Raw genomic sequence first — 26,728 nt, forward strand, 5'->3', positions numbered from 1 at the left:
GATTAAGATTAGTAGTATGTAAAAACTTTTAGCAGAATGAAAATTTAATCCCTTGTTATTTCAATTCTAATATTATTGTTCTCATATTTTTTAGCACCTTCAGATTTATTGTGCTATGAAATCGTGTTATGTAGTTTACATTATAAACAACCTTGACGCAAATGCGGCAAATTCACATAATAATCGATGGTGATAACAAAACCTCCCCGTTAATCGCATGACGGAATTTAAAAATTATTTAAAAATCTATAACGAAATCTTTAAATTAAATTGACGGCCAAATTCTCTTGATCTAAAAAAATATATAAGTAATGCTAATAATAAACCTAATCAATTATTTTTCATTTATTAATTTACACATAGACAAATTTGCTTGTCAAAAAATTTGACAAAAGTTGATAAATCAGAAATGATTATTTAATATTCTATACTGCACTAACTTCTTAGCAAATAGAAGAGTACACAAGATGCCGCCATAGTGGCCTGCGTAAAAGTGTCGTGTTGCGGGGTCAGCCTGTGTATATCCGGTTCTTAAAGGCCGGCATAATTGTGTCAACTGCCGAGAGGTAACCATCTCTCGTTAGTTGACATTCTATTGGACCGCACTTCACTTACCATCAGGTGCAGTGCAGTCACTTTGGCTTGCTGGTATTAAAAAAAATTCTACCCTGTTATTATATACTGCCCACTGCTGAGCGACCTCTACTGTTGAGGATTTAGAGTTTGGAGCTTAGTCCATCACGCTGACTTAGTACGGGTTGGTATACTTCACAGAGTATGTTATACTTCAACGTAGCAAACGATTATTGGTAAACAATACACACACAATTTCGAAAAGCTAAGTGTGTGCACTTAAGTTCGTGTCCGCTCTCTGTCATTTGTAAGGTTCTCAACTTGCGGACATGGGTCTCTGCAGACCATTCCATTTCCAAATACGCTATCATACTTTACTAGGGACTTTAATCAGATCGGACCTCTTGCCATCAATAAGTTCGATATATCGATATATTTGTGAGAGCTTAAGGCGATACCTCGATACCTTTAAAATTTCGTCATATTAAATTTTAAAGGCCGAAATATCCATGATTATTAATTATTTTTACGTTTTTCTTTCAACTGCGAGAACTAATCACTAACTAGACGTGAATTTAAATTCTTTACTTGCCAATACTTGTTTAGTTACCCAGATTAAAGGTGAAACAAAATGTATGAAAATGGACCTTGAGGTATCGCCTTAATGGAAAGCGCTACTTGATGCGGCACCCGCCGAGCGGTTTTGAAAAAAAAACTTTCAATATATGTAGTGGTTATATTCTCTGAGAGCGACAAAACAAAGTGTTTTGTATAGCTGTTGCAAATATTTTAATTTACATTTGTGTGGGTAGCGTGCCTATATCACTCACCAGGGCCGTAGCTAGACTTGAATTTAAGGTAGGGCAGCTGTTATTACAAGCAGGGCGGAAATAAAAATGTTACTAGATCTGATCTGCTCAATCGATTTTTGGTTTTGTTGGTCTTGACTTGTGAACGTGAGTAAAAAAAAATAAAATAAAAAAAAAGCTTAATACTTACGTAATATACAGATTGTAACAAAATTCCCTTAAATCTCGAAAGAGCGTTATTTCACTCATCAATACGAATAACTCCTACTATGGGACCAACTTCCAAATAATAAAATAAAAAACCCGCTGCTCCATTTATTTTCATTGAGTAGTAATGTACAATTTAGTTAATTATTAAGGTAGGGCATTCATATTTTAAGGTAGGGCATTGCACCATAATGCCCCCCCCTAGCTACAGCCCTGTCGCTCACTTTTACACGTATGTTGTTGGAGTACATTCGAATGCGCTACGTAAATTTGCGGCAATCATGCCTGATGTAAGGCGCAAGAATGGATACGTAGTTCACTATTTTGCGTGGCAATCGACGCAAAATGTACTTAGGTAAAAAATAAAACACAGTTATAAATTGGGAACGGAATCGTTTATTGAACCCATCTGTAATAGTAGATAATAATTGTAACTCTACAGATTTTGTACTGATCGAAGTACCTACCTATCGCAAGTATCCTATTTCTTAGGTTAAATCGTACCAATTGCACCCAGGGCCAACAATATTTATTCCACATTCGTCCGCCATCGTGGTAGTTACCGTCACAGTACTTCGGAGACTACGATTATATAAATACATTCCATATACACACACATTTTTTTACATGTGACGATGGAAACTAATGAATGACATGGTATAACGTATTGGTCGTTTGAAAAAAATATTTATTCTTTATTTGGAACAACGCTATTCGAGAAAAATATTATACATGTTGTTACATACTTTATATTTTTAAAGATCCAATAATTTGTATCACGTAAATAACTAGTAATTAGGGGTTTTAATTGTTACGTTCGGATACACACATTTGAACTGTTTTCCTGTCATTAAACTTTCTACGAATGAGTTTATATGGAGACGAAAGAAGCACCTATTGCCTAATGTAAAGTATAGAAAGTATAGATAGGAAAGTTAAAAAAATATAAAGCTTACAACACACAAAAAACACTTTTTGTTGTGAAACTATAAAATATAATTAAACTATCTAAAAAGAAATAAATATATAGACACCATTACTAGCATTTAAAAAAAATATTATTGAAACACGTGAAATATAAAGTCAATAACATTCTAAAATCTCTACCAATGGCTAATGTATCCGAATGCAACAATTAGGGACGTTCTTTACGTAAAACCTCAAATTAGGCAATACATCGTGGCCATAAATTGCTTACACTAAATAAGTTACTTTTAGATATCGTTCGACTCGTCGTTTCGTTATTAATAATAGGTATAAATCTTCCTTTATTGTCTTCAATATTCACCATTCAAAGTAAGCTGGGTTTATTACAAAGGAAAATATTATATTAAATCAATTTGTGTAGCAGCATAACAAGTGGTGGCAAAAAATCTTTTTTTTCATATTATAATCGCTTTGGTTCAGCCATTAAAATAACTATACAAAAACGTGACAATGTACGATTCTGCTGAGGTTCATAACCGCGTCCAATGATAATGTTTATGTTCCTAATTAGCAAATAATACATATATTATTATAGCAAGAAGCTATCACATTTGTGCGAGTAACAAACAAACTTAAATGAAGCATTTGATTACACGAAATACGATATATATTTTTCGAATCGAATCGAATTAATTCTGATAATTGTAAAATACATATTTGTTTGTTATGAAATAAAATATTATAAACGATATGTTATATTTTTTATATTGTATCGACAACTTTGGTTCGATGATTAAAAAAATATATACTTATTATGAATTATTATCACATTCTGTTTGCTTGGGAAGTTCGTTTGCTACTCGCACAAAACCGAAATTGTACACAATCGTTGCCTTACGAAATACACAATACAAATTCATGATATGTACCTAAGTATACACAAATGATCGACCATTACGCAAATGATACAAATTAATAAATAGCATTCAATGAAGTCACAATAATTATATACAATTAAACATAGTTTAGTACCCTTCGAGTTTAATGCATCTCTATAGTGGTTAAACGATTCTTATAGATGACTATTCTTTAAGTGTTGTCACTAAATCGATAAGTAAATCGTAACTATCGATATTTACATAAGTACCTATTATTATGATTATAGTGCTGCGAACGTACGATGCGGCCGTGGCGAGTTATCGACACTCGAGCGTGACAGATGCCGAAGTGTCGAGGCCGGATCGCACGTCTGAGCTGTCTATAGGTGTGCACTCTGATAACAGATAACCACCCTATCACCAACGTCATCGCTTCGTTCGGTTAGAAAGGAATCCATTTAAATGTATATGAAAATAAGTGGGACTTACAGTATATACAAAAATATCACATTACATCGAGGCCGCAGCTTTCAATTACTTAGTAATTATTTCGTCTTCTTACCTAAGTTCTCGTTATTCGGTACGAAGCGTAAGCAACAGGAAATTATTGGTTTCGCTCTCATAGTAGTTCGCTCGTCGAAAGCGTTAAGCGCAATTCATTTATAGCATGATTTGAGCGCGATTTGCTTTAATTATTGCTTTCAAATTTATTGACAAAACACATGACTTATACGAAACATACCATCCATGCCTTATATTAAATTCCCTCCCACACCTATACTGTTGAAATCTAGGAAGAATGTTAAGACTAGGTGCCTTGAATTACTATTCAAAGTGAAAGTACTACATCACCTAAGAGATCTAGATTCGAAAGGATCGTTCGAAGCTGGAATAGATCTAAAAAGCTGCAGCCTTGCGGACTGTGCAGCCATCGTAGATACAATGCTACACTAAAAAATTATAATAAAAAAAAAACTATTTGGCTTACCGTCGCTAAACTACGCATAAGCGAGACACTACGAGGCCTTTATTCTGCTAAGTAATAGTGACCAGACATTAAGGCATTGGAGATTTTTGTCGTGATTTGCAAATAAACTTATATTTACTTACATTAACACGTACTCCACAAAATGCCTTAAAATGTTCATAGTACGGTTCTCTATCCGGATTGTAAAGATACACGTTTATTACTTAAAGCAGGATAATTAGCAGAATCGGAGCCAGTAGATTGTTGCACTCTCATCCATATTCGTGTTTCCGTTTTCTTTACTCAATCCTACTTCACCTATATTACGCATTTACAAAAAATAAGCATACAAGGAATGAAGGTATATATGACTCCAGATTTTAAGAAATTACTAACATCTAAATGGAAAGAGTCGTTTTGAATGTATTACGTTTGCATAATAATTATAAATGAGTAAAGAAGATGGGAACACTTGCTTAAAATTACGTCAACACGAGCGCCGCAATCGAGCTAAATAGGAAACCGCAAACTTACCGGGCCGACTGGCGGCCGCATCAGTCTATCACAATAGAAAAATATAATTTTGGGACGCGTTTATTGCTAAGTTTAGGTACAGTCTTTGGTGTTGTCCGGCGATGAGCCGCCGGAGAGGTCGTCGAGGAAGTCGAAGGTGGCGACGGCGGCGCGCTCGCAGTCCCCGTAGCGCACGAAGAACCCCTCGCGGCCGAGGATCGACGGGCGTCGGCCTCGCGCCAGCCGCAGCGCGCCCAGCCCGCGCGAGCGCAGCGCCGCCGCTGCGCATCACGCACGTTACTTACTGCACCACCCGCCCCGCACCACCCCGCACCTCACCGCACCACACCGCGAGTCGCGACCTACACGCGCGCGCCCTCTGCGCGACACAACCGCGTCAGCGCACGCACGCAGCCCCACACCGTGCCCGCTCCTCGCTCCCCACCCCCTGACCCCTTAGATCGGCGCACCGCTCCTACTCGCGATACTCTGTATTACTACATTACGTATTTCCTAAAGAGTGATGTCCATTGATCACAAATAAGTAGGAATTCATTTGGAAATATAAATTAACGAGATTATTGAACTCTCGGTCTAGAAAGCCCAGACTTCTTAATTATAACATTGGAGCAATTTTAAAACACGAAAAATTATGCTTATTTTGTAAAAATCATTATCGTATTAACGACATTTTGATATGGTTGTATATTCATAATTCGCATTAGGTATGGCCTATATCAATCAGTTCGAACTTCGGAGCGGTGCGCCTGCATGACATCTACTCGAAATGAGGCGATTGAGTGAGATGGTGCGTGAGTGAGAGCGGAAACAAGTGACGTGGCTGGACGTGCGGACGGACAGACGATATGGATCAGGTCACAAATGATAAAATAAACGGACTCATATATTACACAGCGAGGCTGAAATTTTTTTTCACACGATAGCATTGAATAATATTAATTTATATTAATAGCAAAACCTATACGAAGTAGGTATATGGATGGACAGTCGTGCTGCATAACATATGGGACCCTTTATATTCGTACACACAAATGAATGAGGCCTTATGGCTGAACATCATTAAATGTCAACTTATGACACTAAACATCGACATCGATAGTGTCGTATAGGTACAGCACTATGCATAGACACTTTATTAGCAATAGACAATAATATCTATTCGATTATAATATCAGGTTCATTTCAAACATACTAAGTAAATCTCCATGTCGGTAATAATAGGCGACTAATAAATTTGTGTGTACGAAAAGCAAATACCGACAAATATTTGTCGATGGAAAACAAAAGAAGCACAAATAATAAAAACATTGAACTTCACAATAATTATAGCCCATAAACGAATTTATAATATTTAAATTTATGCTTTAAACCGCAATTGTTTTAATTTGAAATCGTGATATTACGGTGAAATTAAGCTCCTTGATAAATTTCAAAATTAGAAACACAAAATAAAATGGCGGTGATTATTAAATGAAAAATTGCTTATGTAGGCAAAGAGAACAAAATCTATAATTCTAATTTTATCTAGATAGATAGGAGGTTCAATGTATCTGTATCTGTAGTACCTTGGTATGTAGGTAGATACTGCAGATTTAGCCTGAATTGCCCAGTGTCAGTGTGATTTTTAAACGGTAGGTACACTTTGAAAATTTAAACTTGATATATTAAGATACAGCCCATATTTCTGCTATTTCCTCTAAATATGATATTGTTTCGGCCTTTAAAATTTAATATGACGAAATTTTAAAGGCAGAAATATCTATGATTATTAATTATTTTTACGTTTTTCTTTCAACTGCGAGAACTAATCACTAACTAGACGTGAATTTAAATTCTTTACTTGCTAATACTTGTTTAGTTACCCAGATTAAAGGTGAAACAAAATGTATGAAAATGGACCTTGAGGTATCGCCTTAAATTGGTGATGTTGGTTGCGGTTTATTGTTTTTAAATAACTTCATACTTAGTAAAACAACAATGAATTAAAAGAGGTTTATATGAAGTGCAAATTTTAAAAATATATTATATTATTCCCTTTGCCTAGTTTATTATGAAAATGTTTTTATGAAGATTTAAAAGATTATTATACAAAATGAAAAAAGCGTGTGCCAATAGTTTTTGTAATAAATTACAAACATTTTAAAAAATAATAATCAGTAATATATTCGTCGGCAGGGCGGTAGGGTTTATTTTTAAATTTAAACAGACACTACTTTAAAATAACCATGTCACGTAAAAATAAACACAGCATATTTTTTTGGCACGACAATATTGTTAACATGACAAAAAAAATTAAGAGCACAAAGTATTTTTAATTAAGTATATTTACAGTAAAAAGAAAGTAGGTACCTAATTATTGTAAGTGTGTGTTTATTCTTTGATTAACATGGTTATTATATTTCTCAGGAAGATAATACAGAAAGCGGCTTTAGAGATAAAGTGCTCTAGTTGTACTTAAATCTCAGAGTTCTAAAAATACTATAGGCGCCTAATACAGTTTCTACAGGAACTATGTATTTACATTATTTAAAATATTTTACCCATATTGCCTATTATTGAGCATTAAATAGAGCAGGAATGCTTCGTTTAGACTTTAAATTGAACTCTCACAAGTTATCACTATAAAATACGAGGGTCTATGTATGTTTGTGCTAAAACCGTAACCTTGCATTTTTGTTGAAATTCCCTCCCTCGAGGGAAAATAAACTTAATAATTTTAAAGCCTAGTATCAATTTTCATAACTAAAAGTTTTTTTACGATCGTTGAAACTAACTTTGCGTATCCTAACCTATCTTTCCCAATCCTAACCTAACTTTGACCATCCGTCAAACTTTGTGTCTAAAGCCGCGTATACACTGTATTTACCAGTTTTCTGCCTCCGGGACCTGTGTAGGCGGTGCAGGCGGGAGTAGGGCGGGGGAGGCTCCGCCGGCGAGGAGCCGCACGACGACGGCGAGGAATCACTCGACGCCAACATCACGTCTAGGAGGTTCGCGCGGGCCTGGAACGTTTAATGATAATTTTATTACGAATGTTATCTAGTTTAGAAGTAATTTACACATAACGAGTGACGAATTGACTGGTCAGGTGTTTGTGCTATAATCCTAATTTGGTTTTTAGACCATACTAGTATTGAATAAAATCCTATTTTGGGTATTAAGTGCTACAATGTTAGAGGCATAAACAAGCCATACTAAATTATTCACTAAAATTTTGTCCCGTCATGTAAATGTATCAGCTCTGTATTATATACTGTCCCACTGTTGGGCACGGGCCTCCTCTACTACTGAGAGGTATAGATCGTCGAGGGATGGTCTTGTAAAGACATGTAGGAAATATTTAGAAACAATATCCTATCATCGTTAAATTACTAGGAATTTTGATTAACTTCAATAGTTTACTAGTTAGATTTATACAGACCTTAGGGTCACTAAAGTCGATGTCTTTCTCGACGTGCACCCAGCCGGTGTGGGCCCAGAGCGCGGCGTCTCGCTGCCCCGCCGCACCCTGCACTCCCCCCACGCTCCCTGCACCGCCTGAGCCCTCCGAGCCGCTTGACCCGCGCTCCTCTGACTTCGTGTCGCTCCCTGGCGGAGTGACCTCGCTCTGCCTTATCATCCTGAAAATGTTATAGGTGCACGCTTACAACTTTTGGCTTTACAAGTCAATTACCAGCACATGCTATTGTAACTTAAACATGAGAATAATATGATTAAAATAGTTATCTACAGCTATTATTACCAGAACCGAATTTGTCATTAAAAAAAAATTATTAGGCCGAATAGACCGCGGTCAAGGGGAGGCCTATGTGAATGTAAAGGTGACAATAACGCCATCTTAATAAACAAATGCTAAACATTTTTTTAGCTTACTTGATGACCTAGTAAAGATTGCTTGTAATTTGGGGACCTTTTTTTGCTTCCACAAAAGGAGCACTGCGAATGTGAAGCATGCGAGGCGGTACAAACTGAGTGACCTATCGTTAAGGGAAGTATATCTTCTGCACTGATTCTTACCTGTTAAGTTCCTCGATGACATCCTTCGAAGTGGCAGCCTCGTGGAAGCTTAGTTTATGCTCCTGTCTCACGATTATTGGTTCTGGCAACGCGCTTGCTTGCCCACCTGGTTTGCTTCTATCCGCAACAGGAATTTTCGACTTACATCGGTTTGGCGACGATGGAGGCCTCTTGCCCATTAATGTAGGAATTCGGCTTCGTTCATTCTTCGGCCTAATTTCCTTTTGTGCTTCGTTCTTATTACTTATTATCACAGTTTCAGCAGTTGACGTACTTGTAGTGTTAGATTCAGTCATTTGCGGAGAGCTTGTCTCCGGCGAGGAGCCTTCTTCTTCTTCGGGCACGGTGAGCAAACTCGCGCCCCTTCTACAAGCACTCATAACTTCTTCGACCAACGACATCTCAGTTTCGTTGCTAGAAAACGAAAAACTGGACGACTTTGCGATTTCCACTTCTTTTTCAGCGATTTGTTTATTGAGCATAATGTTCACTGTGTTTTCTTTTAACGCCGAGTTGTGATCGACACACCGACTAGATTCTATTTCAATCGGTCTTTCCTCTTTTACTTGTATCGCTACGTCTTCCAAATCAGTCGAGTTGCAAGCGTCAATACTTTTATTGATTTCGTTTTTTCTTTGGACTTTAATTAAGTGGTGCTCGTCAGTTTCGTTTTCAACATTTTCTGTTGTAGAAAACTGATCGAAGAAGGCTTCTGATTCAACGTAGGGATCTTCTCTTTCAATAAACCTCGGCAAAGACCTAGATTCAGATACTGTATCACAAAACGCGATTTTTGGTCTATCGGAAATGACGTCACACGAATCGTTTTCTGAGAAACTGCCAAAGGAATCAGGTCTTCTGTCCTCAGATATTTCACTTCGAGGTCCGACAGAATCATCGTCAAAGTCAGCAGTAGCATACGGAGGTGGCAACTCTCTAATTTCAGACACAGGTCTCGAAGACATTGAATCGGATTCTTCCCTGTCCCTGCAATATTTCTGCTGCTCTGCTATAAAATGGAGAACGTTTTGAAGCGCTTGCTCTCTGTCTTGTAAAGCCATGGCTTGGACGTCGTGAATTCTTAAATGACTATTCGCATCTTGCGATGGTATACCTCTGGACGAATTTGATGCTAAGCTCTTTGTGCTTTCATATTTGACGAGACGATAGAAATCTCGCGTAAAATCTAAGCCAACATTTGCGCAGTCACCATCTTCACTTAGCGCAGTACTGGATCTCTTGTCAGGGGCATCCGAAGCACTTGACCAAGATCCACCGGGTGAATGTGTTCCGGTGCAGTCCCACCTTTTGTCGTGCGAATCCTGATCGTCAATTTTACACTCATCCACTTCCACGGTCGCAAAACCACAATCATTCCATAAACAGTCACCCACATCTTCTTCTAACTCTAACGCGTCATCTTCCCTTATGCTTGGCAATGTAGATAGAGATATTTGGCCTGGTGTAGTAATTTCGGCAAATGGAGATTGTCTGTCTCTCAAATCTTCGCATGATAATGACAGACTCCAATCCTCTAATTCTGCTCTATCGTATTCTAAATCTGCTAAATCCCTATGCCGCTGTTGGAGTGCCGATCTTGCGTCATCCAATTCTAACCAATGCTGGACGTAATCAGCATCATACTGCGACCCGTCCGCTTTCTCGTCAACTGTACTTCCCCATGAAACTCTCTCCGAACTAGTAGTGGAAGCTAAAGCCGGTCTTCTCAAAGGTCTTTCTGGAGCAGGTTTTAAATCCAATACTAAAACTCCTGAACTTGGCGTAGGACTATCGAGGCAACTAGTGGGACAAGTGGTTCCGGCTATAAATTTCAGACACAAATGTGAATCTGAGAAGCTTCGAACGACATGTTGAAATGGCAGCACCGGTCTTGATGGTGGATAGCTACCTCTGACGCCAGCAAACGTAACACCTAATGGAAAATATATGTAGTCCGCTTCTAATAATCTGGCGTGTCTCCTAGAGTCTCTGGGGTTTATTGAGACAATGGTTTGGTTGTCAGTTTCGTCCGAAGCCTCGTTGAGGTCGGGTAAGGCTCTGTCTGCAGCGTGGTCACTTTGCCTTGACGCATCCGCTTGGACGTCGCTCGACATAGTGGAGTAGCCTTCGTCTTTGGCACCGCTTTCGGGAGATTCAGCACCAGCTTCGCATGCTTCTCCGCTTTCTTCTTCTGTCACTTTCTCTTCACTCGCCCCTGAAATTGTGTTTATTAGTTTATTAGATTTATTCTATTTTAAGTGATTTTTTGTAAAATTGTTAATGCTTAAAATGTTACCCCGGACGGGATCGCTTCGTGGCTGCGGCATGCTGAGGCTTAATGTTGCTGGTCTCGGTGGAGGTGCCCACAATGTGGGGTCAACTGCCGACAAGGCACGCGCCAGATTCGCTGGGGTCACTTCAAGACCCTGAAAAATGTGTATAGAAAAATTTGAATTTTAGAATTAGCGTTAATGTCTCGGTGGCGTAATGGTATTGCGGGAGCCGGTAAGGTTTCCATGCTAACGTTTTGGGTTTGATCTTCTAGTCGGGTAAAATGACATTGGGTTTCTCTCGGGGTCACCCCCTAATAACTCCATTGCTAGATAGAAGCCTACCCTTCAAAAAGGAAAAAGGCGTGATCTATGTAGAATTCGCTAATAAGCTATCAGTCAGGGAGAATATGATTACTGTACCTTCAGTTCAGTCCAAATGTCAGCCAGGATCTGGTGCCGTCGCTTGTCGTCGTGGCTGAGGGGGTGCGGGTGGGGCACCGGCGGCGCGGGTGGCGGGGAGTCCCTGAACGAGACTAAGGACCCGCACGAACCCACATCTACCAAGTGCACTGAAATGGGTTTAAAAAGATTATAATACAGTATCTACATACTTGACAGGTTATTGTCATTTGTCATTCATTGATTGTCTCTTGTATGTAGGTGTTTGCCTAAGTAGGTACGAACGAATTGTCTAATTCTGCAACTAAGCGTTTAAGCACTGAGCATTTCGTGAAAGATAATAATATTAAATGACGTGGCCTTGTTTAACCTTTTGTCTCTGGATGAAGACAGTTCTTGAGGGCAGTTTAGCTTATGAGCTGTCACAGTCCTTCCTATTAGGCGAGCCATTTATTCGTCTTTTCCTGTAGCTGTGAAAAAATCTCTTCTGATCTCACCTTGTAAGTCCCTAGGAGTAAGCGGTGTGAGAGGGGTGTGAGGCGTCGCTGGCGAGGGTCTAGGCTGCGGCCTCAGCTGCCTCACGAGCAACGCGCTCAGCGCGCGGTTCTGCGCCTCCAGCTCGCGGACACGTGCGCGTGCGCATCCCAACTCCTCGCGTATGCTCTGAAATGATTTTTGAAATATTTAAATATGCAACTATTCCTTAAATTAAAGAAATATTTCTTTCTTTTAACTAATACGCCTCATTTCTCTAAATATGGATAAAATATGGACTGCTTGCCAATAGAAAATAAGGATTTAAAATTATGTATTTTACCTACAGCAAAGTAGTTTGTTTACAGAAGGCATACATTTTTAAATAATATTTCTTTCTTTTAACTAATACGCCTCATTTCTCTAAATATGGGTAAATATGGACTGCTTGCCAATAGAAAATAAGGATTTAAAATTATGTATTTTACCTACAGCAAAGTAGTTTGTTTACAGAAGGCATACATTTTTAAATAACTTTAACGAGACTTGTTTAATTGCCAATATAACTACTATCAATTATTTAAAGTTATTAAATTCGAAAGCTTAATCCGCTATGAAGGCATTAACAACACTTGTAAGCGTTTTGCGTGTTACCGTACTGCAAAATTACGAATTACACCGTAAGATACGTCTTACGCCGCAGTTTCCTAAACTTGAACAATTATATTAGACGTAAAAGTTTACCCTATCTGATCCCCTCTCGTCAGTCCAAATAAACGCGTACATTTTAATTATACTTCATTAGTTAAATTAAATTCGAGAAAGGTAATTGACGGCCGTAATTACAAGGGGCGTTTGGTAGGTTTGCAAGACATTGCTTTCAGTGCCGGCAACTTTGCCTAAATGATTCAGTTTGTTTATTAAAAGATTTCCCGTGAAGTCGGCAAGTTTAAAATTTAATAAAGCATAAATAACATTAATGAGGATCGGTATAAATAATGCTTTTAGTCAAGATGGGATGCGTTCAAATGATATTTAGGTACTAAAAATAAAATTTCAATTTCCACGATCCGTTTTACGCAATTTGGGTCGCGGCGATGGAATTTCAAAACATATTTAAATTATTATAATATGCTCGAATTATAATATTTCAGGAAGATTTAAAATTGACCACTTAAGCCTCTGGTTTCATAATTTATGATTGTAACGCTTTTTTGATACATAAATATGATTTCTGTGGAAAATATTTTTTATATTATTTTATTTTTTTAAAACATATGTTTTGTAACGTATGAAATTAGCAAGCAAATAATAAATTTATGAAATAATAATAAGTATAATTTACTTTAAATATAAGTTATCTTAAAATTAAATTTGAAACATGTATGCAACTTCATCTTCTCCCGAATCTATTATAACCTGTTACCCAAATGTAACTCACATTCGTCACTCAATCATAATTCAAATATGATCTTACGCTTTCCCCCTAATCTTTACCTTCAAATTATTCATAGATAATTTCACGAGTCATCTATATTTGCTTATAATTCTGTACGTTATGAAAGGGCGCGTCATTAACTAATATCGTTGGCGCCATTACGTTTATTACATTATAATTGTGAAAGTTATCGTATGTTATAGAAGCCATAAGATAATAAAAGTATTTGTGCAGTTTAGACGGAGTTGAAATTTATGTGTTTGCCAGTTTCCGCTGAATTTTAAAAGTAGGTTGCAATATACTGCTATTAATATAGTTCGAATCAATAGAAACTATGATTTATACGAATAACTTTCGAAGTATGATTTAAAATAGATGTCAGAATTGTGGAACGAGGTTGAACAACTTTACCACTGAAAAATAGTTATAGAGCTCAGTAATACCTAGAGTTTCAAACTTAGCAGCATTTTTATTACGCGAACGGAGAAACGTTGCAAAGTTCCCACAGTAAACAACAGTTAAACTTCGTAAAACAAATTGAATAGTCCATCGCGTCGGGTACAGACGGCGCCATCTTTATCTGGAAAGTTCGGCCTAGTTCGCGCCAAAACTAAGCCAACATGGCGGCCGTTTGCAAGTGGGATTTAAGCGTAAACATTCGCATTATCGGCCAGATTATGCCCAGATTATAGTGGGCCAGGGTTTGTGAAATTATTACGGTGCCGCGCTAAGGCCAAAGTGTCCCATTTGGCACGATTTATGTGTGAATGTAGCCGGGCATAATCCGTGGTCGCGCCACCCGGCCGACTATAATTATGAGAAAACAATTTCCGGGATGCATCTTAATGTGCCCCGAGGATTAAGAGATATAGACGTCCCAGTTTTTCTGCGTCTCTAATGCGCCCGGTGACTGTTTTGTGTGAATTAACGTCACCAAGAAAATATTAGTCGACCCGCGGCAGAAATAAGTATAATTATGTGTATGCAAATCAACGTTAATTAACTTTCTACGAACTCTTCGTGGGAAGTTGATTGCTTGTGGGTTTTTATTACTCTGTGCGAGTGTAAGATTTTTTTCATGCTTGCTAATTTATTCTTACTGATGAGATTTACGGACATTGCACTGCAAATATAACCAAATTTATTGACAATACTTATGATTAAATTAACAGGAAAGTCTCAACTTTTAAACTGTCTACGATAATAGTGATTGAATTAGGCCTTCTCGACAGATTTTGTGCTAGTTATTGACTATCTAAGTCATTTTAATGGTCACGAAAAACGCTAGCATCTTCGTTACGCACGACACGTCTTGCGACCAAAAGAACTTATACGGTATGGATATACATTATGAATAAAAACGAGAACCGGCTGTCCATAATTTCATTACTCCATGGCAAGTTCATATGAACCAACCTTCTGCGAGAGCAATGCTCTAACGACCTGGTGCGCGACATCGTCGAGTTTCCTCTCGTGGTCGCCGCCGAGCCCCGCCGACAGCGCCGACAGCTGGCCGCGCAGCCGCTCGTTCTCGGCAGTCAGCGTCGCCAACTGGCTCTGGTAGTGGGCCGCTGATGCCTGATGACAAATTTTAATTCAATTGTTTAAAGCCAATTCGTAAACCGTTAAGGCGGTGTTTATTTGATTTCCTTCTGATGCTGATAATTGGTACGAATGATGTCGTAAATTCCTTAGGGTTTTATGTGACTAGATATCCCAAGACAAGCTATTAATATTTTATCACGAATCGCACATTACCCACTAAGCTGCGACAGAGTCATGACCAAATATTTTTCCGTTTTAATGGTGTCACATTTCCCGAGTCGAGAGTTTCAAAATCAGACGCGATGAAGTGACACCCTATTTATCTTTATAGTCACTCGGCACGTCACGCTCACGTTTTCGTCAAAACGAATTTTGTTTAAAGTATATTTAAAAAAAGACCCATCATTCACACTCTTAATTAACAGACCGCCCGCGTTCACCCTGCACCCACCAATTTAGCCAGACCCTCCGACTCTTTGCGCCCATTCGAAATAGTATTGAGCTGTTCAATTTGTTCTGAATTGGCAGCCCTACTTATGTTTGTCTTGCGTTTGGATCGGCCAAATTGTTCCTGCAGATGCGTCAAGTAATTTGAGCCTTATAGCTGAAAGGACAAAGTTTATCAAAGAGGTGTTTTATGTTGTAACGAGAGTTTTTCATTAGTCATCAAGCGAGGGCGAGACACAAAGAGTTTGTGTGTTTGTGTGTCTGCAACAACACGCGTTTGATGGCGTCAAAGGGGAGTTTTGAATGGGAGAGGTTACCTCCGTTTAACATGGACGGTTACTGTAGTTTTTTTACAACAATGCTGGTGAAAATGGGACTTGGTTACTCATTTTATTGATATTAGAAGAATTTCCGATTTCCCCAGCGGTATCTATATCGAAATCTTAATAACCGTAATTCACATTTTTGTTCACATCACAATCAACATCAACAAATGTTGTAACTTCATGTCACAAATGATATCATTTCGTTTTGATTATTTTGAATTTCTTACCTATTTTTCAATGTAATTGGATTACGCAGTTAACAGAATGTGTGTACGTAACCTTATAACTGAAATAATATTTTTAAGTGCAAATTTGGTAATCGAATTAAAAATACAAATAATTTTGCGATATATACAATTTTATGAAGCTGTGACATAATCATGGTTTTTCACTCAGGTTTTTCATAGATAATATAACATAATTTTTTTGCGCATACTTCATACAATACTAACTTTTTAAATGTTTAATCAACGAGTTTCTTTATCAAGGTCGGTATTTATTGTATAAGGAATGTATGCCCAAAATTCAATTCAAATGAATTTAGTGAATATAAAACAAGGAATATAACATTGTCTGCGAGAAATAGATATATATAATACGTAGCTATCTAGGTACCTAAATGCGACTTTCCGCCTAAAATAATTATTTACCGACCAAATCATTCATAATTTACCTTTCTGGAAATCAAACACTTACATTATACACCCGCATAGCAGATTTAATTAAATAGCAATGTTTAATTGAAATTTCAGAGATTGACTGACGGATCAGGTACCGGGAGATTGTTTCGTTAAAATATATTGTGATATCCCGCCATTACCGTTCGGCCGCCATTTTGAATCTGTACGGTTTTGGTAAAATTCATTTGTATTTTGCATTTGAAACGCAGATGTTAAAGGGATTTGGGTAATTAAATTTGTGGCAGATTACCTTGAGCAGATAACATTTCAATTTAGTTTTTGTTTTGATTTGCGTTTCATTTACCGAGTTTGAATTCACTTATTTCTGAAATTGCTGTAACTTGAAATTAAATAATGTTGTATAGCTTACATTATAGATATATTTAAGGTACGAATTGTTTTAACTTATGCACTATAGGTTTGTAGAGCGTATTGAGTTCTGTATTGACAGGTGTCGAGGCTATGTTTATAAAAGGTATAATTTATATTCCTAAAAAAATACTGTCTGAATCCTTCGTTTGGGCAGCCCGATCTAAGGGTCGATAGCAAAATGTATTGAAAACGAAATACCTGTATCTCATGATGCAGAATCACTACATAGAGCAAATAATTCAACGAAAAATAATAAAATTACTATTTGAACCTTCGTTTGGGTAATTATCGATCCAGGGATTGATAGGAAAAATGTATTTCAAACGAAATACATATATCTCATGATAAAAAATCACAACATTGAGCAAAGAATTTATCTTAAAACCATAGCAAATTCAAATGCATTTCCCTAATTTAATGAAAACAAAAGAACATTTACCAAATCCGCTTTTATGATATGTCATGAATCCTGAGTGATTATTATAACGCGAATTCAGCAAGTCATAAGATTTATGGGCGTATCAGTCGTAAATATTTTAATCTGGTTAAGAGGAGTTCCGTCCAGGAAGGGAATTGTGGAGTTATTTTTCGATTGCCGTGTCTTTGTGCTAATGCTTTTACTCTACCGCAAGTGCTGATAGCGGCGATAGCCTAGTTGGGTGTGGAACGGACTGCCAAGACGAATGTCCGCAGGTTCAAATCCCAAGGGCACATACCTCTGACTTTTCTAAAATCATGTGTGTATTCTTTGTGAATTTATCGTTTGCTTGAAAACAACGTGAGGAAACCTGCACATCTGAGAAGTTCTCTATAGGAATTGCGAAGGTGTTTGAGGTCTACCAATCCGCACTAGGCCAGCGTGGTGGACTAAGGCCTAATCCCTCTCAGTAGTAGAGGAGGCCCGTGTTCAGCAGTGGGCAACTATGGCAACTATATATATATATAATACATGGCTGATATTATTATTATATTATTAAGTGCTGATAGTAGTGAACAGAAGAAAAAATTAAAACAGGGGAACATTTGCCGCGGTCCTAGGCACAGCTTAGTGTGTATATGTTTAGCTTGTTAATACCCATTGAGGTTTATGAGAGGTCGTGAACATTACCTGGCCTTCTCCCTCTGCCCATCTTAAGAGAGTTCCTTTTCCTTCCCTCGTACTTCCCTTCCCCAGATATTCCATCCCGACTTTCCTTTAGGACTCAGCAGTCCTAAGCCGCGGGATTCCAGTATCCTGCCTGTTCTTGATCTACAGTCATAATAAATATCAGTCTCGTTCTACGTGAATTTCATTGCGCTTCCTACACTATCTATATACTAATATATAAAGGTGAAGTGTTTGTTTGAACGTGCTAATTTCAGGATAATAAATCGATTTTTTTGCACTAATAAGAAACTACATTATTCCTGAATGCTATAGGCCGCTTTTTATCGTGAGAAAATATGCAGCGGGATTTATCCGGAATTTTTTCACGCGAGCGGAGCCGCGAGCAAAAGCAGTATTGTATAGTAACTTATAAAGTTGTTCATACATATACAAAACTTATTAGTAAGATGAATGCAATGTCACGCTCTGAATCTTCATTTATTTACTTTTTAAGTAAACTTTTAGTATTAATGATCGGTTGCTTCAATAAAAGCGTCGCGACGGTCTCGGCCGACGCTCTAAGTGGTTCGCAAACTAAGCAATTAACTTTAATATCTTAATAGTACTACTTTTGCTTACTTTTTTTGCTTACTACTTGCTTTACTTAAATAAATTGGACGTAGTTATATTAAAAGGCAACCATTTATAAGACAACCTTGAACTTTTTTTAATGTATAGACCTGCTAACGAGCCAGTGAGACATTTTTTTTTAAATGACACTACGTTTTTTAGCCTGGCAATGGCTGTCTTATACAAATACACTGGACTTTTAGGTGAGCGCCTTGTTCGCTCGCAACCCTTGAAATGAGCGACCATGCTGCGGGCAACCCAGTAACGGGTTGCGAACCTCGGCTCAGAACGGTCACTGGGAGGGGATGAGACATCAACGATTATGAGAGGGAGTCACACACACACACACGCACATAATCACGAATTTAAACCCGAAAGGGTAAGCAGAGGCGCAACCAGGCTACACACTTTTCGTCAAGTGTGTTCCGTCCCATGATGCGAGCCTATCGGCATATCGGGCACAGATTCCAGACTCCGGGCTGATACTGAGCAGAAAACCCAAATATTCCTTTTCCCGACCTGGGATTGGAACCTAGGACCCCAGAGCTCTGTCGTTCTGCGCATGCTGCATAACTACGCTTCCGAGGCAGTCAAGGCCTAAAACACCAAACAAAATGGGTTGGTTACTTTTGGCATAACCAGATCCAATTGCAATATTTTACCTACTTTATCTAATTATGAGTCATGTAGGGGAGCAAATATTAAACTAGGGTTGTCTAAAATGAATACAGCGTGACGTAATCATGGGCGGAGTGACCATTGACCGCCACCCTTGCATATTTCCCTTTGAATAGTTCTGACGTCACAACTCACATTAATATTGCCTTTTAGGAGTTTTAAAATGTATATTAATATTATTAACAGCTATGTGTATGTTTAGGTTTGTTTAGGTATATTTTTTAGCTGTTCTGGGATATGATACCTTTTCGAACTGAGCCAGTCGATAGCGTCGGCGAACTCGCGTTAATGCTCGTGTACAATTTAAATAAACATAAAATTTTGTAGATTTTGATTTAAATAACTATAATCACATAAAACAAATAAGTATACCTGTAAAGGTTTATCACCTAGTACATATAATAATACTCATTGTTGAAATAAAAGTTTTGCGGATTTTATTTAAATGTCAACATTCGCGTAAACATAAGAAATTATTAAAAGTTATTGTATTAGTTGTAAGAATAGAGTGGTAAACCGATGGTGTAAGCATTTATGAATAAAAAAATAAGCGTATTTTATCCGTAGCTACACGTGAACTTTTACTGGTAGTTCACATATATGTGAGAGGCCGCCTGGGTAGGTACCATCGCAAGGTCTATTTCTGCTGCCAAGCAACAGTATATAGTCACTGGTATGTTGTGTTCCGGTTTGAAGGACATTGTAGCCAGTGTAACTACTGGACATAATGAGACTTAACATCTCATGTTTTAGGATAGCGAGCGCAGTGGAATAACAAACAATACTTTGTAATTCAAGGTGTTGGATTTCTAATGTTTATGGGCGGTGGTATCGCTTACCATCAGGCGAACGGCAAGCTCATTTCGTCATTAAAAAAAAAGAATACAGTATAGGACAAAATAAAGAAACCTTTATGCCTCAGAAAGTAAATTTACTTTCTAATTTTATCGCCTGCTCTTGACCTTGTTATCCCTACTAGACCTCACTTAGCCAAATTGGAAGAAAGAACCAAAAGGCTGTTTGATCTAATTATTCTGATTTTAGGGGAGCTAAAACGTAGGGTTGTAGGAAATTTAACTTTTTTTATGTATATAATATAATATAATATAGTTAGTTAAAGGAGTTATCGTCAACCCATTAAGGTGAAATTTTACGGATATCTTTAGTTTCGATGATAATGCATGGTTACTGACATGCTAAAACCAATATGGCGGACGATCCAAGATCAAGGACTATTTATTTTCTGTGCATACCCATATATATGGGTATTAAGTGAAACAATTTGCAGAGAGAAATTAATGTAAAAAAAACCATATTACGATTTGTAGAGAGAAATAATTGACAAAAAAAAATGTAATTCAGAGCAGTAAACATTGCGAACAAAGACCCTATTTTTGACAAAGGTTTGCACTCAGTTCTAGAAGATTATTAGAGTAAAGGTAATTCTAATTTAATTCCGTACTTATTGTTTCGTCAACAGCCCCATTCGTTATAATTACACACAATAACTAGAATTAAATCCGTGTCCATTAATCACAGTACATCATTAGCTTTGTTCGGTCACGCGTACTAACCCGGCGTGCGTGCCGAAACCGAAAGGTTTTCTTTTTCCCCGCACTAACGGTGTACCTGATTGATGGTTGTCAGTATTTGCTTTTATTGGCGGGAAGCGTTGTTTTTAAGCTAGCGATGGCTGAATGTTGCAGTTTAAAAATCGATAATTAGTGACTGCAGACACTAAAAATATGTTATGATAGAATGTCTAGAAGATTGAACGGTTTCAAAATACATGTTTAATGAAACTATTTGGTTCAAGTATCTATAAAATTGAAGTAACATATATTCTACTATGCTCCTTAACATTAATGTGGAAGTTTGTGATCGGAAAGGATGTTTACAATCGCATATATCGTTTGATGGATTTAAATTATCACCCAGATAAACCATGCCCCGCGACAAGGAAGGCTGCAGTCTAAATATAAATCATAAAGTCTCCAAGCAAATATAAAAAACCGAGATAAAATTCGGAAACTTGTTACATTACGATTATTTTTGATACAGAAACATGGGTTACCATGCCATTAGACTTAACCGGATTAATTAATACCTATTTATCCTGCACTGTCAGCTTTGATTACACTCGTGAATATGTATAATCCGATCAATTATGCGGCGCATCTGAACCGGCAACAGTTAATAGATCAGGCGGCCGTCCAATTTGGCCGGATTATCTTATCGACGAGTTTGTGCAGACTTGTGGCATCGAGAATAGCAATAACCGCCATCTTGACACTGTTTCCATTGACTGCGTTTTTTTTAGTAATTGTTATTATGAACACGTGTATTTAACACAGTTATTGGCGTAGATTTAGGTCTATTGAACTTGTTTCTAAGTAACAAAATTGCTAGCTAAGTTAGATAACACTAACAAATATACGGAAACAATACCTATACAAAGTTAAACTTTGATTCGTCACCGAGTCCAAAATCTGTTATGTTAAATTATTTTAGGATTTTAGTGGCTTTTGAAGGCTGTATAATTTTTGTTAAATAGTTTTTATTTTTTACTTTTCATTGCGCTAACAAAATTAGACTACCTTATTAAGTAATCAGATTTTTTATTTAATGTAGTTCCAATAATTTAGAAACCCATATTATAATTAGCTATAAGAGTTCAATTTGGAAACACTAAATAAATTAAGTAAAAGATTTTTTCAAGCGAAGATATCTCGAGATTAATCGTGTCGTGTGTAACAGTGCGCTCCCGTTAATTGGTTTCGTTAAGGCACAACTATGTGGACCGCAGCCTCTGCGCCCGGGTACCCGTAATTATGAAAATACATCGCTTAAACCCCCACCTACCCCTTCCACTAGGGTTACCATCAGTATTCAATTACATCATGATACTGGATAATTACTAGGTTAATTAAATTAATAATGTAAGGTACGAATTTCATAAGAAATTTAGCGTTTTTATTCTTCCATTAATTTTAGCTAGTTAAAGCAGCTGGGTTAATATGAAACTAAAATAAGTCTATAAATACATTCCTTTGCTTCAAACGTTTTAAGATTGACATACAAGAGATAGATTATTTTTATTTAGAGATAATATTTTTTTACCTAGCAACCCTAAACATTAAGAGTGTAGTGAATAGTGATGTAACGAATGTCATTTTTTGAACATTCGCGAATGCGAATGCGAATGCGAATATCTGCTACCGACATTCGCGAATGCGAATGCGAATGCGAATGTTTAGTTTTTGTTCAAATTTGGCGCCAATTTTCTATGATGATTATCTAAATTTTATTATTATCTAAGATGATAATTATCTAAACATTACATAACTTATGTAAAGACTGATAAAAAAATTATAGAAGAATTTGTTTTTGTTTCTTTCAATTGCTTTTAATTTCTTAGTTGCTAATGTGTTACAAGTTCTAATGAGAATTCATTTTTAGGCTTTATTAAAGTAAACGAAATAATTTTGTTTATTTTTAAAGTTTAATATTCCTCTACTCAAGTTTAATTACTAACTTAAAAACATGGTAAAAATAGTTAATTAATTGGTATGTTTTAAGAAAGAGAGGTATTTTTCTTTGAGAGTCTATAATTTTTTGTTTGTTTGTTTAGACTATATTTATAGTTTATTGTAGAAGAATATTGTTTAGATTTTGATTTTATTAACCTACTATTACACACATACAGTATTACGAATATTATCTCGGAAGGGGTATGCAGAGGCGCAACCAGGGCACCCAGTTTTCGCCAAGTATATTCCGTCTAATAGTGTGAAAGGGGCGAGCCTATCGCCATGTCGGGCACAAATTTCACACTCCGGGCTGATACTGAGCAGAAAAACCTAAATATCACTTTGCCCGATCCGGGATTCGAACCCAGGACCTTAGAGCGCTGCCGTACCGCACATGCAGTAGAACTATGCCACCGAGGCAGTCTACTATTATCTTCAAATTTTTTTTTTCTTATATTGACATTCGCAATACATTCGCAGAAATTTTGCGAATGCGAATGCGAATGCGAATATCCAAAAATATGCGAATATTCGCGAATACGAATGCGAATGCGAATATTCGTTACATCACTAGTAGTGAATAACCAGCACAGTCGGTATAAAATGCAACGGTTCCGGTACAACTATTTGGCAAGTATTTCGTACAGATTTGGCATTTTGTTCGTCGGAATTTAATTAAGCCATCGGTTACCTCTGCTTTCGTATTGTATTTTGTAAACAATGTTGAGTGTTAATAGAAATGTTCATTTATTTGATGTTAATTTAGTTATCGTGTTCGGAGGTCAAGTTAAAATGGTCATAGTATATCAGTAACGTTTACTACGACTGTATTACTATAATTATTGGTCTAGTGGCGAGTTATATCTGTAATTTACTCTTTAAAGTTCTTGGTTCAGAAATTCCCAATTAGAGTATTTTTATCAAATAATTTCGAAGGAAACGTGAGTTGTCCGTGCAGTAAGTCATCAAGTTTCTTTGTTTTTCATATAATATGTATTATTTTGTATTCTGTACTGTGACCAAGCTATGTACCGTTAATGGCTGTATCATTACCCTTCATGCTATAACACGATTCTAAAAACACACACACACACACACACACAACACGCATTTATCCCCGAAGAGGTATGCAGAGGCGCAACTATGGTACCTACTTTTCGCCAAGTGTGTTCCGTCTTATGATAGTGGGCGTGCCTATATCGGGCACAAATTCCAGACTCCAGGCTGAGATTGAGCAAAAAAACCCAAATATCACTTTGCTCGACCCAGGATTCGAACCCAGGACCTCAGAGCGCTGCCCTTTAGCGTATGCAGTACAACTGCGTCATCGAGGCAGTCAACATACATATAACATGATTCTAGTCGGCAAAATGAATGAATCCCTCCTAGTAGCGTTTCGGCCACGGCGGCCATCTCAACGAAGCCAGCCAGGTATGCAGTGAATATTTTAGTGCAAAAGTGTACGCAAAACATAGGTGCATTCTCTGTTCCTTCACTCTCATAGTCCGGTGAGAGATAAGGGAAAAATAGTAGTGATGCGAGAGATGTACTTAGCTACATGTAATTTTACCAATTAACTACCCCTTGAGGTGCATGTTATTGTTTAAAATGCCCAAAATATTCGGTAACAAACATGCAAACACAATTAGCGCATACGCGGCCCTGCTGGGCGATACCTACAGATAAACGATGCACCCCATTACTAGAATAGTGATGGGATTTGTCGATAACATTTTAAACAAGTTTTTTATTAAATGCTGTGGAATTTAAACTGTGAATTGATCGGGAGGAGAATTAGATTTGTCATCGCAGAGGAATTGATATTTGTATAGATGACGTTCATGTCGGTTTTCTGTGTCACTATATTTATGAATTATACAAAAAGTCAATTTTTGGCTCACTTACAAATAGATTAATATAGATTAGTTGTAGTTTGGTAGCTTGTAATCGGGTTAAGTCAATAAGTAGATAAAATTGAATCAAATCAAAGTTCAAATAATTCTGCAATTCCAATTACTTAATCATATCCATTCAGAACTCTATATTTTGTGAGAACACTAAGCAATAAAAATAATTGTAGGCTAATCGATATTCAAAATCACATCGTATCGATATGCGGGCAGCACTACTCGATGCCCTCGGTAACTGCGCCCTTGCACTTCGGAAGGGTGAAGCTGAATTATTGTTTAGAGGGGAGGGGTGGGGGCCTTTTAAACCGGGAAACCCCAGCCATTGTGCATAGCCGATTTCCCGCTATCTGCCATTTTAATGTCCTTCGTGCTGCCCGTGTAGGCCACGGTGGAACAAGACACCGACGTAGCGATTTGATTTACCGAAGTGATATTTTGTTATATAATTAAAATTAAGACTTATTATATCAGTGGCGAAAGGTGAAAATTTCTGAAATTAAAATTTCGTTCTGATGATAATTAGATTCTACAGAAATTCTGCGTATATTATGTTCCGTGTGGACTCCAAAACGGTTTGAGCGATTTTATTGAAATTTTAGGCAATCATCAGATTAGACCAGCTGGTAATCCTATGATTATTGGTAGCGATTGGACCACCAGAAGACATCTTACTATAAATATATAACTAGTGCTAACTAGGAGAAACCGGGTCGTTAGTGTACCTTAATATGTCGGTATTTTTTAACTTCTTATCTTCGTATTTGATAAATTCCCGGAGACTCACAATGCTTCACCGTTCGGTGTCACAAAATGCGTGTCTACCGATCTAGGCTTACAGCAGCTGCAAAGGCTGGAGTGAGCATAGTGAATCCATCTGGGTACATGCTGCCGTATGGATCTAATTAAAAATGAATATGTCTTGCAAAACTTTACTGAAATTTACCTGCTTACAATACATATTAGGTTTTATGCCTAATTAATATTGCAGTAATTGTTAAGATTCTATTGAACTGCGAGTTAAAAGGAAATTTTATCGAGGGCTATTTTTTTATTAATTGCTAAATATATTGTATTGTTATGTTATCCACTAAGCGCTTTATAATATTTTAATTATTTCTTTAGTATTTGTGATTGTACTTTGAAAACAAACTCGTTCTCTTATGAATTGTGTCGCGAATATTTTTTCATGTTTATTCGTAGTTGATACATCCGTGTCCGGTACAGTCCGTACATTATTTATTACTGTTCTGTGAATTTTTCCTAATGTCATGTCCAGGGAAGCGGTTATGATAAGGGGTAAGATTTAATGCGAAACATGCTAATCATACAGTTAAATATATAACTAGATACGTTTTATGGTCGATAATTTAAATTATACGTATTTTATATGCACAACCTCTTTTATATGTGTTGTGCAAGTACTGCATTATATGTCATTATGAATATTTTTAGCGTTTTGTTTCTTTAACTCTCATTTTTCTGTAGAAAAACAGCTTCACTACTGTTGAAAGCCTTTCAGTGGCAAAAGGTAAACGGTATAAACGGATTCCTAGCGGTTTCTTCTTCCGGCGACTCCAAAATGGGAAATAATTTTTTGGTTTTTGTGGTTTTTGGAAGCGGTATAACTTTTTGTTAAAAAGTTTTTATTTTTTGCTTTTTTGTTTTAGTAAAAATCAGTGTACTTTGATGATATCATAGTTGACGATATTAAGAGTTTTCTGATGTTCATCCAAAGTCAAGGGTCCAAAAACAACGAAATTTGTATGGAACTACTCGGGAAGCATGAGCTTTCCAATAAAAAGAATTATCAAAATCGCTACACCCAGTCAAGAGTTCTAAGGTAACAAACATAAAAACAATACAGTTGAATTGAGAACCTCTCTTTTTTTGAAGTCGGTTAAAAAATTTGGGAACCTCTGTACTTTGATATAGCTAACATAGTTCAGCTCATGAAACTATCAGTAGTGCGACACTGCGTCATTTAGAAGTTATTATGAGGGTGAGGACCCGATCCCTCTTACCGTCGT

At 37.1% G+C, this 26,728-nt stretch overlaps 1 protein-coding gene across 4 annotated transcripts in view; it reads right to left on the reverse strand.

Annotated features, from left to right (window-relative positions):
• Positions 1-1,969: 1,969 nt before the first annotated feature.
• The window catches only part of LOC115450491, a 475,244-nt gene continuing 450,485 nt past the window's right edge, over positions 1,970-26,728 (reverse strand). For 3 of the 4 annotated variants that reach the window (XM_037439712.1, XM_037439711.1, XM_037439714.1), the window contains exons 6-13: positions 14,913-15,074; positions 12,082-12,247; positions 11,606-11,754; positions 11,209-11,338; positions 8,913-11,127; positions 8,317-8,515; positions 7,762-7,897; positions 1,970-5,155 (exon numbers count right to left, since the gene is read on the reverse strand). In XM_037439712.1, coding sequence (XP_037295609.1) covers positions 4,968-5,155; positions 7,762-7,897; positions 8,317-8,515; positions 8,913-11,127; positions 11,209-11,338; positions 11,606-11,754; positions 12,082-12,247; positions 14,913-15,074 — 3,345 coding nt within the window. In that variant the 3' untranslated portion in view covers positions 1,970-4,967. Of the gene's footprint in view, positions 5,254-7,761; positions 7,898-8,316; positions 8,516-8,912; positions 11,128-11,208; positions 11,339-11,605; positions 11,755-12,081; positions 12,248-14,912; positions 15,075-26,728 lie in introns of all 4 variants that reach the window. The other variant, XM_037439713.1, reaches the window with a different exon arrangement.

Source organism: Manduca sexta, chromosome 17 (assembly GCF_014839805.1).
Source record: "Manduca sexta isolate Smith_Timp_Sample1 chromosome 17, JHU_Msex_v1.0, whole genome shotgun sequence".
NCBI lineage: Eukaryota > Metazoa > Arthropoda > Insecta > Lepidoptera > Sphingidae > Manduca > Manduca sexta.